This window comes from Xiphias gladius, chromosome 19, assembly GCF_016859285.1.
Source record: "Xiphias gladius isolate SHS-SW01 ecotype Sanya breed wild chromosome 19, ASM1685928v1, whole genome shotgun sequence".
Lineage (NCBI taxonomy): Eukaryota > Metazoa > Chordata > Actinopteri > Istiophoriformes > Xiphiidae > Xiphias > Xiphias gladius.
This window is the reverse complement of record NC_053418.1, coordinates 1-15,000: the sequence shown is the minus strand read 5'-3', so window position 1 is coordinate 15,000 and position 15,000 is coordinate 1. Positions and strand designations below refer to the sequence as shown.

The window sequence follows — 15,000 nt, the reverse complement described above, 5'->3', positions numbered from 1 at the left end:
GGCCACTCTCCTGCCTCACCTGCAGTTCGCCGGGCCACGTGGGGGAGCAGGAGGAGGGGGGGCCAGTGGTGGGCAGGTGGAGGAGGGGCTGATAGCCGGCGAGGCAGACGGGGGAGGGAGGCTACAGACTGAACCACCCTCAGACCTCCCCCTGTCCCTGTCCTCCTCCTCCTCTTCCTCCTCCTCCTCCGCCTCCTCCTCACACCCCTCCCCCCAGCCTGCAGAGCCCGCCCCTCCTCACAGAGGATTGGCCGACACAGAAGAAAGGGGGGCGGAGCCTTTGGAAGACAGCCAATAAGCTTTCTATCGCATCTGCCTACCTGTGTGTAAATAACACAATAGTTACCTGCCTCCCCACCTGTCTGTCTACCTACCTGTCCGTCTGTCCTCCCGTCTACCTGTCTGTCTTTCTCTACCTGTCTGTCTGTTCCCCTACCTCACTGCCTGTCTACCTCTCTACCCCCTGTATGTCTGACCTACCTCTGTCTGTCAGCTCCTGTACCTGTCTGTCTGTCCTCCTGTCTGTCTACCTGTCTGTCTGCTCGGCTCTGCTGCATGTTAACAGCCTCCTGCAGTCCAGCACACAGGCCCATAGCAACAGGACTGATGATGATGATGATGATGATGATGATGATGATTATATTTACTCTGACAATGACAATAAAGCTTCTTGATAATCAGGCTGCTGCTGTTCCTGTTTCATCTGAACTAAACACGAACACGTTCGTCTGTCCAACACGTCCACGACCGTAGATATTCAATGTGTTTCCTCAGTACTCGGAAGACTCCATGATCTGTCCTCTAGCGCCACCCTCAGGACAAACTTCACATGTTTAGCTGGTCAGACTCGGATAAATCATCAGGACGTTGTTTGTTCAGTCTGTGTCTGTAATAAACTCTGCAGCCTCTAGGGGTTGCTAACAGGACTTACAGCTGCTTTATCTAATTTAATATTTAATTGGAGGGAAGTTGAGGAAGGTTGTGCTTTCTCACAGACTGTCAGGACAAAAGTAAAGAAAGGTCGGGCAACCGCTAATTCTAAACCGCAGACGTCCTGCACTTTACCTGCTGCTTTAACATCATAAACAAACCCAGTGAGCGGATTATATTTGTTTACACATAGGGACATATATTCTCCCATCCAGTATCTGCGCAAATGTGTGAAATCTTAAATCTGATTTTTGTACGCGCAGGGCCTCTCGTGGCACTGGCGACATAGGCGGCTGCGTGGGGCGCAGAACGTCAGGGGGGCGCTGCAAACGCGGAGTTCGCCACAAACATGGTTATTAATCCCGGTAACAGTGAGAACGTTATCAACAAAAACAGGCTTTCAATCTAAATAACAAACGCACTGAGCCTCCTGAACTGTCAGTCACAAGTTGACAACATGATGGAATAAACTCTGTGCGCTGACAGTGACATTTTGTAGTAGCTAGCTAGCTAAGTATCAATAAAGCTAATGCTAGGTAATGATGCTACGATAGCTGCTAGACTCAGATACAGATTGCAGGACATGAATCTGAACGGCAAGAAGTATTCAATCCTTTACTTAAGTGAAAGTACCAATACAGCAAGTAAAAATACTCCGTTACAAGTAAATCCTACCTCAGTAAAAGTACATAAGTATTAGCAGAAAAAATGTAGTTAAAGTATCAAAGTAAAAGTACCGGTTTGGTCGCTCTGACTGATCTGTTATTATAGCTGACATCATTAGATGATTAATACTGAAGCATCAGGGTGTAGCAGCATGTTGATGTTGTAGCTGCTAGAGGTGGAGCTGGTTTGACCTACTTTACGTACTGTTTAATACACAGGGACACCAGATAAATCTGAGGGGTCGTCAGATGGTTCATGGCAGAGGAAAGGAGAGGAAGACAAAAATCTGTTTTCGGGTTCTGGACTTGTTCTCTCTCTTTGATTTTTGCTGAGACAGTGGATCATCTGAACATTTGTTGAAATGAAACCATGTGACAAGTTTAAAGGGAAAAATCACAGTTCGGTCGAGCTGTTAACTTCTCATAGACATCTGACATTTGACCCCGACTACACTCTGCTGTTTCACCTAGGACACCAAAATGGCCAGAGCCGGCCCTGTGCACACATATATAGAATTTTATGTAGGTTAACGTAATTGTGATACATGTTTTTGAATATAAAGATATTGTGCATTGTATACAACATTAAAAATATATATTTAACATATATAACCTTTATTTAATCAGGTACTCAAATTGAGATCAAGATAACTTGATCACTTGTATGCAGAGACCTGCATACAGCAGAGATAACATAATCATGTGTCACCACATACGTGATTTTACTATGCCCATACCTTATACTGGAGGTATTATGAAAATATGGCTTTAATCAATTTAAATTTTGTTTTGCAACGTATTTGAAAATGAAAATATCTCATTATCTTATATTTGTTTAGTTAGGCTAAATGAAAAACGTTTTTAGGAAGCTGCAGTGGTTATATAAAAAAGAACGAATGGTGCGCAAACGTTTTCATTAAATCGGCCTCCGTATTTAATCCGAAAAAAAAAAGTTTGAAATACATTTACGCATAGGAAACCTACAAATGTTGTTAAATTTTGCAGCAGGAAGATGTGAAAGGTACATTTGACCACATGTCAGGTTTTTGTTTGGGTAGAACTCAGATCGATAGATCATCACCACGCTGTCTCTCAGTTGTTCTGCAGCTGTTCCTCACCAGGTGTGTGAAATGAAATGTTTTAATATAAGAACTTCATCATTCTTAAAATGCTGCGTTTATCCCAACAACGTCATCTTCACTGAAAACAGATGAAAGAGCAGGTTACTGAATAAGAATCAGTCTTCTCAAAAATCCAATATAATCAATAAATCCATAATCTGTATAAATCTGTTTTACATCTGTTTTCAGAACAGATCAGACCGCGTCAGTCACACCGTCTCTACACATGATACTGATGTACCAAGTTAATGATCGGTTATTGATTAAATTATCAATAACTGATCAGCACTGATCAGTAAATTTATCTGAAATCTGCCGCAGAGAAAAGACGGCCCCGGGCTCTCTGCTGCCGCTCTGCATGCTGGGAAACGTAGTTCGAACTCCGGCGCCATTCTGAAAACGTAAAAATCCCTAGCCAATCACCGCAACTCAGTCTTCGTCTCAGCCAGTCACTGCACTTCAGGTAGCTCAACGACCAATCACAGCGCTTCACATCCCCCAGCAACAAATCATAGCCCCGCAAACACTCCGCAGCCAATCACAGTGCCCCGTCCATCAGGCCAGCCAATCCGATCACAACAACATGCATGATGCCACTCGCCACTGCGCCTGCGCACACGGTAGACAGCTGATAACTCATCTATTATGCTACTTGGCTAAAAAAAAAAAAAAAAAACCCTCCTAGAAAGCTTCCCGGAGCCCGCCGCTGGACGCACCGGAGGACCCGAACACAAAGTAAACACGGCTCTCTGACCGGTAGCGGGGGGATAAGCGGGTAAACGGAGCGGAGGTTTGCCCCGGAGGGTGCAGAAGGTGTCGGTGTGTCGGAGCCGCTCGGCGCCTTCAGACAAAGCTCAGCTAACAGGCTAACGGCTCGTTAGCTAGCCAAACACCGCGGTAACATCTGCAAAGATCGGATTATTAAACCAACTGATCCGCTCACTGTGCATTTCATAAGCGAACAAATGTCACCACGTCTCCTTCAACACAGGCTCAGATACGGCCACAGCCGCTAAAAATAAAATTATGGCCTTTTACGTCTTCGGTAAGTAGCATAGCTCGCTTAGTTAGCGACCTAGCTCGTATTTTGCATCGGCTTGCCCGCCATCTTTTTAAAGCGAGATAAATGGGCTGCTTCGTTAGCCCGTGGATCCCCGAGTCCAGAGCCGCTGCTGCAGCTGGAGCGGGTTTCTGGGTCTAAATGACCGGTAAATAACTGGCTCTGTGTGTGTGGCGGTGGATGGTGCTGTTGTTGACTGGATGTCTGGAGTTTGTCGGTCGCAGCGGTGTGTTAGCCGTTAGCTCCTCGTTAGCAGCAGCGGGCAGGCAGCGAGCAGCCGCTGGACTCCGACATCTGTTGATCCCCGCAGGACTCCATCGAGATCCAGCCTGTTAAGGGAAGGTTTAATTGTTTGCTGTGTGGCAGGCAGGTACGGGACTGGTTTCTGTGAGTGAACTCTCTGATCTCAGCGGAACAGCAAGTTTTCATGAGGTTTGTGGTCCCAGTGTTTAACAGTGCTGCAGGACTCTGAGGACGTGTATACACACAGAAGAGTCTGGACCAGCAGCTGTTGGGATTTAGAGAAAATTTAAGGCTTGAAACGTTTTTCTTGCTGAATGAAAACATAACAGGTGTCGAAACAGATTAGTGACCTGGGTTTGGGCTTTCAGTCTTGAGTAGAGCTGCCACTTACCACTATTTTCACTATTGTTTAACCTACCAGTTACTTTCTCAATTAACGGATTCATTGTTTGGTCTATAAAGTGCCAGAAAATAATGAAAAACAGCCTTTATAATTTCCCACAGACCAAGGTGGTGTCTTCAGATGTCTTGTTTTATCTGACCAACAGTTTAGAACCTGAAGAGATTCTGTTTATTGTCACAGACCAGGAAGAAAAGCAACAAATCCTCAGATCCGAGAAGCCGGAGCCTGAGAACATTTCAAATTTGATTCTATTACTCCGTTATCAAAATAGTTGCAGATTAATGTTCTTTAGATGAAATAATTGATTAAGGGACTGATCGTTGCAGCTCCAGTCACAGTAGAGTTTACAGTAGACCTGGGTACACGTGGTTTGTCTTGAGTTAGTTATGGGCTCAGGTAGGGATTGTTGATATTTCAGGCCTGTTTAGAAGTTACAGCAGAAACTACTGATTGATCGACAGAAAACGAAGTGGTATTTGTTTTGAAAATCAATTAATTATCGGAGTCATTTATAGACTAAAATGCTAATTTGCTTGTTCCCATCCCTCAAATGTAAGGATTTTCCGTTTTTGTCTGTTTTATGCAACTCGGAGTTTGGCGGTTTTGGACCGATGATCAGACTAGGGCTGCAACAAACTATTATTTTCATTATTGGTTCATCTGCCTATGATTTTCTCTATTAATCGTTTGGTTTATAACATTTCAGAGAAGTGGGCAAAAGGCCCTTTTTAATTTACCGCAGCCTAAGGAGATGTGTTGAAAAGCCTTGCTTATTCGACCAACAGTCCAAAACCCAAAGATGTTCATTTAATGATCATGTGTGTTGAAGAAAAGCAGATCGTCAGAAGCTGGAATCCGCAAATGTTTTCGTAAATGATTATCAAGTGCGTTGCCTCAATTCTAGATAGTTGATTAATCCACTAATTGTTGCAGCTCTTGTCTTTGAGTTTGTTGTTTATGGGCCCAAATAAAAGGGTCAATAAGATTCAGAGCTTGTAAAATGATGTGCAGAGATAATTTCAAACCCTGTGATTTTGTATAACCTTTTATACAACTTTTAAGGTCAATTTTGTGAATGTGTTTTACGGTTGTAAAAAAAAAAAAAAAGATAATGTCAAAATAAATTCATTTGCAGAAATTACATCAGCAATGAGGTTTCAACCAGTGATTATTATTACTGTTGCATACTCTGCAGTGATTGGTTGATCAATTAGTCAAGCATTAGAAAAATTATTCTTTGAGTATTTTTATAATTGATGAATTGTTTGTTATTGTTCAAGCAAACATAGTGAAACACTGCCAAATATATGCAGTTTTCAGTCTCAGGTGAGAAGATTCGTTACTTTTCTACGTTTTCTGTCACTGTACAGTGAATATTTTTGGGGGTTGGGACACAACAAAACATTTGAAGACGTCACCTTCGGCTCTGGCAAGTAGTCATGGTCATTTTTTGACAATTTTTTTGATGTTTCATAGACCTAATGAGTAATTGAAAAATAATTAGCGGAGTAATTGATAATGAAAATAATGATAACTTGCAGCTTTGTGAAAAATGATCATCAGAAGAAGACATTTTCACTCTGTTTGTTTTGTCTGACTGACAATCCAAATCTCAGTATATGTATTAAAATGAGCAGCAAATTCTCAGATGTGGGAAGCTGAAGCTGTGAACATTTGGCATTTTAGTTGATAAATGCATTGAACAGTTAATGATCAAAATTGTTGTCAGCTAAACTGGTTTGAGTAAAATTTGTGTGCAGAATAATCACATTAGTCAATTGACAGAAAAATTATCTGCAAAAACAAGTTGTATTCAAGGAAAGATTCCCTCCCAAAAGAATCACTGGTTCTGTCTTCTCATATGTTTCCTGGTTCTACCTAGTGGCCTTTGACAGTAAACAAAATATTTGGGGTTTGGACGGTTGGTCGCACAAAACAAAAAACTCAGTTATCGCGCTGAACAAGTTGTGGTGGCTGTCTTTCACAATTTCCAGACATTTTATCGACCAAATGATTGGCAAGATAATTTTCAGTTGCAGCTGTATAACTGATAAATTAATTTACTGTTTCAGTGTCAAACTCAGCGCTTAAAGTTCCCCCATTGTGTGTGTCACTGAAGTTACACCTGCACACACACCTTTGAATTAAAATCTCTAATTTTGAGCCTGATTTTACAGCCAAAGCTGAAACAAAATCTTTTCTACACACTCAGAAGGTTGAATTTCTCCAGCAGAGTGTTGTCACTGGTTTATAAAGGCCAATATACAAACAAGGCTTTTGACTATTAGTCGGACAAAACCAAACGTTTGAAGGCGTCACCTTGGACTCTGAAAAACTGGGATGGACATTTTCTACTGTTCCGTTGTTGTATATGATAACTTGATATGATGACTTAATGAACTAATCATTCACACTGAGATAATTTGTTTTGTCCAAGCAACAGTTCATAATCTATCATAGGTAACTAAGAAAAATGGCAAATTCCAACATTAGAGAAGCTGGAGCCAGAGAATGGTTTGAGGTTTTGAATGATAAATGACTTAAACGATCACAATCCTTTGCTGATTGATTCTTTCTGCTTCCAGACCGTCAGAATTCAGACTGATGGATCACTGGTCATCATTAACTAATCTTCCAAGACTTGAAGCGAAACCTAAAAGGAATGGAAATAACTTGACATAAAAAGGATTTGATGGATTTGACAGTTTGCAACAGAGCCCAACCAGTACACAGTATCAGCCACTACCAGCTGATTGTAGGTGTTGACGTTATGTGTCGTTATGAATGAGTGAATGCTGAGAAACTGAAGTAGAGGAATATCAAAGATACGTTTAGAAACAGTGTCACTCTTCTAGTTTGTCAAGCAGAGTGGTGACAAGTATTTTTACACTGTAAAATGTCCTCATCAGTACATTACTTTGTTGCAGTTGTTTAAAAACAAATTTAAGGGAACCTTATCGAAAATGTTTGTGTTGTGGGTTGTTTAAAAAAAAAAAGAGTATTGACTGATATGTCATTAGATTTTTTTTAATCTCTAAATAATGATATCAGTATCTGCCTCAAAAATCTTGTATGGTCCCGCCGTAGTTTGTCTTTGAAGGTTTGTGTGTTGGGAGGTCGTGATGTGTGTGTTTGTGCCTGGTTTTGATCTGGGTCAGTCATCAAGTCAGTTACAACCAGCTGGTTCTCTGGAGACCACTAAAATGAATTTAATTCCTTTTAAAAATGACCAGGCAGTTACGGACACAGTTCATACCTGAGGTTCTGACAGACCCGATCCCTTCAGTCTGGTTCTGTATAGATGCCGACTGTCGGGGTCCAGCTGTGGACAAGGTTTCTGTCTCTGTCTGTCTGAATATTTTAAGGTTTGTTGATGATTGACAGGAGCAGGCGACCCTCAGTCTGATGCTTGTAAAAACCAGAGAATCTGGTCAAACCAGGAAGGTTCAAACACATTAGTAGCAACATGTGAACTGCACGGGAAGAGAGGGCTGAAATCTCTCATTATTGACATCACCAGGTCATGTCTACCGACCATATCCGGGGCTGGGCAGTGTAGGTAAAATCCTGTCACTGCACATGTTCCTTTATTATGCAATATCACAAGAGCTGTAACAATGAATTGCTTAATCAATCAGTCAATTGAGAGGAACTGAATCTGCAACTCTTCTGACAATTGACTCATCTTTTTTTAAAGAAAAAATGTCCAGATTTTCTTGTTACAGGTTCGTGAATGTGAATGTTTGCCGGTGTCTTCAGTTTTCTATCACTGTGAACTAAACATCTTTGTGTTTTGTACTGTTGGTCAGACCAAACTAGACATTTGAAGACATCACTTTGGGCGTTTCTCACCATCTTCTGTCATTTCAGAGACCACATAGCCAATCGGTTAATCGCGGAAATAATCAGCAAATGAATTGATCATGAAAATAATGATTATTTGCAGCCCTAGGAAAGAAATGTTTCCTTGAAATCGATTGAGAAATAATTTTATTTGTTTAGTTTCTTTAATCATTATTTAATCAGATCAACTCACACAGATGGAGATGTCTTTTTCAAGAGAGACCTGAGTATAAGAAGACTTTCACAGACAAACACACAAGTAGCAAACAAATAACATAACTAAGACACATCTAATAAAAGCAATTACAGGAGTCATAGAAACCATAAGATAGTAAAGTTTTTTAAAATCTCCAAGGGGTATGAAGGACTCTAGTTTGACAGCAGCTTGCAGTTTATTGAAAAGGTGCAAAGTACCTGAAACCAGTTCTGCCAAGGTTCGTGGGTACATAAGGAAAATCTCATGTTCTGTAGTTACAAGATTTTAATGTTAAAAGATATGCGAGGTGGTTGGAAGCTTTAACATTCGAGCTTTATAAATGAATATCATGAGATGATTATTACATCCATCCAACCTTGTGGTACAAAGAGCAAGGATTGGTATGAAATTTGTCTTTAGTGATGAAGTGTAAAACATTATGATAAACAGGATTTAGCTGCTGAAGTAATGATGGGGCTACATGACAGTACGGAAAATCTCCACAATCCAGTACAAACATTAATGTTGACGGCACAATAGTTTTCCAGTTTGCAAAAGACAGACGGCGTTTAATTCTCTACAGGCTTTTTGATTTCTGAGCCAAATGTTGAACCTGAATCTTATGAAACTGATGTCCAGCCAGATGCAACACATCACACAGCCCTTCTTCAGTATACCTCATTTTATTTTATTTATTATAGATTTGGGTCTAACAGAGCACCTAACGTTAGCTGTAGGACTGTAACTAACGATTATTTTAATTATTGATTCATCTGCCAGTTAATCTCTCAATTGATTTCTTTGGTCTATAGAACAGAAAATAGTGAAAACCTTTCTAAACTCTAAGGTGATGTGTTCAGATGTCTTGCCGACCAACAGCCCAAAACCCAAACGGATTCGGTTTAATGTTATAAGAGACTTTAGAAAACCAGAAAATATTCACATTTCAGAAGCTGTAACCTGTGAATTTTGGCTTTTTTCCCCTCAAAAAATCCCAGAAGTATTTATCATGAATCGAATTGGCTGATGATGTCAATAAACTAATAGTTGCAGCTTTAATTTTTCCCCCTTATCTTTACTGTGTCAATAAGTGAGTTTATGTACGTTTGTACTAAAAAATATGATATTCTGTTCACTGAGCATCTTTGGCAGAGATATTTTCAGAGCTGAAATGTGGGTTGATTGATCACAGTTGAGTTACGCCGTGCCACCCTCTAACGTGACCGAGAAAGAAACTGAAGCTTTTACGCTCTCATAACTAAAATGTTTGAAATGATGAATTTTCTGTTTGTCAGCAGCAGGAGAGGGAGGGAGCTAATGAGGCATGTGTCTCTGTCTCTCAGGTCGTGCGATGGGAGTTTGTCTCCTTGAGGGAAACATCGACCTGAAGCATCAACACCAACCACACCTGAACTGAACACACACTAACATACACCTGTGTGGCCACACACACACACACACACACACACACACACACACACACACACACACACACCCTCAGACCATAGAGGGAGTTGTTTTTTCACTCTCAGGTCAGACACTGCCGTCCCACGGTGCATTGCTGCGTCACCGTCGTCCACCATGTCGGACGCCCCCGAGGCTGCGCCCCCCAGCCCCCCTCCCCTCACCAACCCTCCTCCCCCTGAGGTCACCAATCCCACCAAACCTGGCAGGTAGGTGACCATTCACACCTGAGCTGAGCCTAGAGGCCGAGACCAGACAGTCACTGTTCCATTCACAGTGGTGGAAAACAGAGACCTGTGACAGGAGAGTTGAACTTTAGCGCCTCTGTAATGTTGTTGGGGTGTTTGTGTCCTTCAGAAAAACCAACCAGCTGCAGTACATGCAGAACGTGGTGGTGAAGACTCTGTGGAAACATCAGTTTGCCTGGCCTTTCTACCAACCTGTCGACGCCATCAAGCTCTGCCTCTCGGTAAGTCGCTGCACCGACTGTTGTTACTAACAAACACTCGCCCCATTAAAGTTCATACGTTCAGAGATGAGCGTGAGCGTGTTTTAATAGTGCATTTATGGAAGGGGAACTATCAGGAAATAAACCTTAAAATGGGAATACAACGGAAAAATCTCAAAACTGGAGGCTAATTACATTAGTGTTATGTTGCAAAAATTCAGTCCGCATACCTTGCCAATTGGATAAAGAAGGTATTACCTAGGGTCCTACATCCAGATCAATCAGGATTCAAAAGAGAGAAGAATAAATGATAACATTAGGCAGGTTTTAGAAATAAAAGTTTTACGATAGAGTACAAGAACCTGGTGTAGTTTTTATTGCAGATCTTGACAATGCACTTAATCAACTATGTTTGGACATTATGTACAAATGTCTGCACTGTTCCAACTTTGGTCAATCAATAATTAATTGGATAAAAACACTTTATAGTAATTCTAAATGTAAAATAATTAATAATGGTGAATTCTCAGAAACGGTATATTTGAAAAGACGTTTGAAACAAGGCTGTCCCCTATCCCCGACTCAAAGTCATGATATCAGTAACAAAGGGTCTTTATTAATAACAAAGACAAAATCGTTAAAAATTCAATAATACTTTAAAAACTGGCAGGACTCACTTAATCTAATAGTTCCATGGGGAGATGTATTTAATATTATCTGTAACTCGACCTTAGATGTATCCATACACATTTTTACCACGGCCAAAAGATGCTATCTGGTTGGGGCCTAGAACAAACTGACTTGTGTAGGTTCTGCAATGATGATGAGGAATCCATCTCGCATTTGATGTGGTATTGTCCTGTTGTTGCCTTATCTTGGGATCAAAGCTAAAAGTGGATACTGAACTATACTAAAAAGTATATTACCAATATTCCAAACTTAATTTTAGTAGACTTAAGTAGCAGCAAATCAAATATCAGTAACATTGCAATCCTGTTTGGCAAATCGTTCATGGTAAAGTGGAAAATATGCACACAGCTTAATATGTCAGATTTCAAAACCTATCTTAGAACACACTGGATGATAGAAAGCTTCACATCTAAAAGAAAACTAAAAGCCTTGATATTCCTAAAGGGATGGAGAGACAACTAAGCCGTCCGTGAGGATGGGAATAAGTGTATACATGTCAGGCTTCTAAACATGACCAATATGCTGTGCTCTGCTGTGGAGAGATGGGGCGGGTGGGCCGCTATGTGGTGCACCTCCCTCTGAAAATGAGGGACAATGTATGAAAATGGCTTTTATTCCTAAACAGTTAATGTGATATTTTTGTTAAACCCCTTGAAAGCTGTGAGTCTGCACTTCAATCGCACCTTGATGGCTTTGTTTCCAATTTACTGGGGGGGTATATAGAGGCAGAATTAAGAAAATTGTGTCACTGTCCAAATACTTATGGACCTAACTGTATGTACCACAAATATATGGTTTATGTTGTGAAAATTATTGTACTGCATAAAAAAACGGCTACACTTTGGCCACTGCCCCGACTGTTGTTAATAAGAAATACTTCCAGCCTGTAACTCCCCTTAAAACCACAGTTTGCAGTTGCTACGTTTCTGTCTTAAACCAACCAGATACAACATGTTAATCACTGCTGGAAGATGGATTTTCTTTCCTTTCAACAGAGTCAGGTTAGCTGTGTCCTGTCTCTATGCTAAGCTAATCTAACCACGTCCGTGTTTCCAGGACTACCACAAGGTGATCAAGAATCCGATGGACATGGGAACCATCAAGAAACGTCTGGAGAACAATTACTACTGGAGCGCCAGTGAGGCCATGCAGGATTTCAACACCATGTTCACCAACTGTTACATCTACAACAAGGTACAGACGCTACTACAGTGTGTAGTTTTTATTTTTAAAGATGCGGTCAGTTATATTTCCCTGATTATGTGCAACCGCACCTGAAACCTCAGGTGTGTCTCTGTGTGATCAGTGCAGGTAGCGAAGTCTCCGTATAGAATTCGTTTTGTTTTTTGTTTTTTAAAAACACGTTGCTGTCATGGCCGCCACAGGATGTAACTGAAGAGTTGTATTTTACTGAGGACACCTTTTTACATATTCCTAATAACACGCCTGCTCACACCTGTCTCCTAAGCCTTTGAGACACGGAGGGCCTTGATGGTGACGTGTGTTACTTGTGTTTTTAGCCGACAGACGACATCGTGCTGATGGCTCAGGCTTTAGAGAAAATCTTCCTGCAGAAAGTCGCTCAGATGCCTCAGGAGGAAGTGGCTCTGCTGCCTCCAGCTCCCAAAGGAAAGAACAAGAGCAAGCAGCCCACCACTGCTACCACAGGTAAATACCACAGTACTACCACTGCAGTACCGCAGGCAAATACTACAGTAATACCACTGCTACCACAGGTAAATACCACAGTACTACCACTGCAGTACCGCAGGCAAATACTACAGTAATACCACAGGTAAATACCACAGTACTACCACTGCAGTACCGCAGGCAAATACTACAGTAATACCACAGGTAAATACCACAGTACTACCACTGCAGTACCGCAGGCAAATACTACAGTAATACCACAGGTAAATACCACAGTACTACCACTGCAGTACCGCAGGCAAATACTACAGTAATACCACTGCTACCACAGGTAAATACCACAGTACTACCACTGCAGTAATCAAGAGGCAACACTACAGTAATACCACAGGTAAATACTACAGTAATACCACAGGTAAATACTACAGTAATACCACAGGTAAATACTACAGTACTACCGCTGCTACCGCAGGTAAATACCACAGTACTACCACTGCTACCACAGGTAAATACTACAGTACTACCACTGCAGTACCGCAGGCAAATACTACAGTAATACCGCAGGTAAATACTACAGTACTACCACTGCAGTACCGCAGGCAAATACTACAGTAATACCACTGCTACCACAGGTAAATACCAGAGTACTACCACTGCAGTACCGCAGGCAAATACTACAGTAATACCACTGCTACCACAGGTAAATACCAGAGTACTACCACTGCAGTACCGCAGGCAAATACTACAGTAATACCGCAGGTAAATACTACAGTAATACCACAGGTAAATACTACAGTAATACCACTGCTACCGCAGGTAAATACTACAGTACTACCACTGCTACCACAGGTAAATACCAGAGTACTACCACTGCAGTACCGCAGGCAAATACTACAGTAATACCACAGGTAAATACTACAGTAATACCACTGCTACCGCAGGTAAATACTACAGTAATACCACTGCTACCACAGGTAAATACCACAGTACTACCACTGCAGTACCGCAGGCAAATACTACAGTAATACCACTGCTACCACAGGTAAATACCAGAGTACTACCACTGCAGTACCGCAGGCAAATACTACAGTAATACCACTGCTACCACAGGTAAATACTACAGTACTACCACTGCAGTACCGCAGGTAAATACTACAGTAATACCGCAGGTAAATACTACAGTAATACCGCAGGTAAATACTACAGTAATACCACTGCTACCACAGGTAAATACCAGAGTACTACCACTGCAGTACCGCAGGCAAATACTACAGTAATACCGCAGGTAAATACTACAGTAATACCGCAGGTAAATACTACAGTAATACCACTGCTACCGCAGGTAAATACTACAGTAATACCACTGCTACCGCAGGTAAATACTACAGTACTACCACTGCAGTACCGCAGGTAAATACTACAGTACTACCACTGCTACCGCAGGTAAATACTACAGTAATACCACACAGGTAAATACCACAGTACTACCACTGCAGTACCGCAGGCAAATACTACAGTAATACCACAGGTAAATACTACAGTAATACCACAGGTAAATACTACAGTAATACCACAGGTAAATACTACAGTAATACCACAGGTAAATACTACAGTAATACCACTGCTACCGCAGGTAAATACCAGAGTAATATACTACCACTGCAGTACCGCAGGCAAATACTACAGTAATACCACTGCTACCACAGGTAAATACCAGAGTACTACCACTGCAGTACCGCAGGTAAATACTACAGTAATACCGCAGGTAAATACTACAGTAATACCACTGCTACCACAGGTAAATACCAGAGTACTACCACTGCAGTACCGCAGGCAAATACTACAGTAATACCGCAGGCAAATACTACAGTAATACCGCAGGTAAATACTACAGTAATACCGCAGGTAAATACTACAGTAATACCACTGCTACCGCAGGTAAATACTACAGTACTACCACTGCAGTACCGCAGGCAAATACTACAGTAATACCGCAGGTAAATACTACAGTAATACCGCAGGTAAATACTACAGTAATACCACTGCTACCACAGTTAAATTCCACAGTACTACCACTGCAGTACCGCAGGCAAATACTACAGTAATACCACTGCTACCACAGGTAAATACCAGAGTACTACCACTGCAGTACCGCAGGCAAATACTACAGTAATACCACAGGTAAATACTACAGTAATACCGCAGGTACAGTAATACCGCAGGTAAATACTACAGTAATACCGCAGGTAAATACTACAGTAATACCGCAGGTAAATACTACAGTAAT

General features: G+C 41.4%; 2 protein-coding genes across 4 annotated transcripts in view; both read left to right on the top strand.

Moving 5' to 3' along the window:
• The window catches only part of LOC120805446 (nucleus accumbens-associated protein 2-like), a 17,923-nt gene extending 17,282 nt beyond the window's left edge, over nt 1-641 (top strand). For all 3 annotated transcript variants that reach the window (XM_040155682.1, XM_040155681.1, XM_040155680.1), the window contains one exon: nt 1-641. This exon is cut by the window's left edge and continues 355 nt beyond it. In XM_040155682.1, coding sequence (XP_040011616.1) covers nt 1-298 — 298 coding nt within the window. In that variant the 3' untranslated portion in view covers nt 299-641.
• A 3,183-nt stretch (nt 642-3,824) lies between these two features.
• On the top strand, nt 3,825-12,731 carry brd2b (bromodomain containing 2b; the record flags this gene model as incomplete). The annotated part of the gene is made up of 5 exons (XM_040154603.1): nt 3,825-3,924; nt 9,805-10,134; nt 10,283-10,394; nt 12,120-12,257; nt 12,584-12,731. Coding segments are annotated over exons 2-5 (490 nt in total), but the record flags the coding sequence as incomplete, so codon positions are not given.
• Between the last annotated feature and the right edge of the window lie 2,269 nt (nt 12,732-15,000).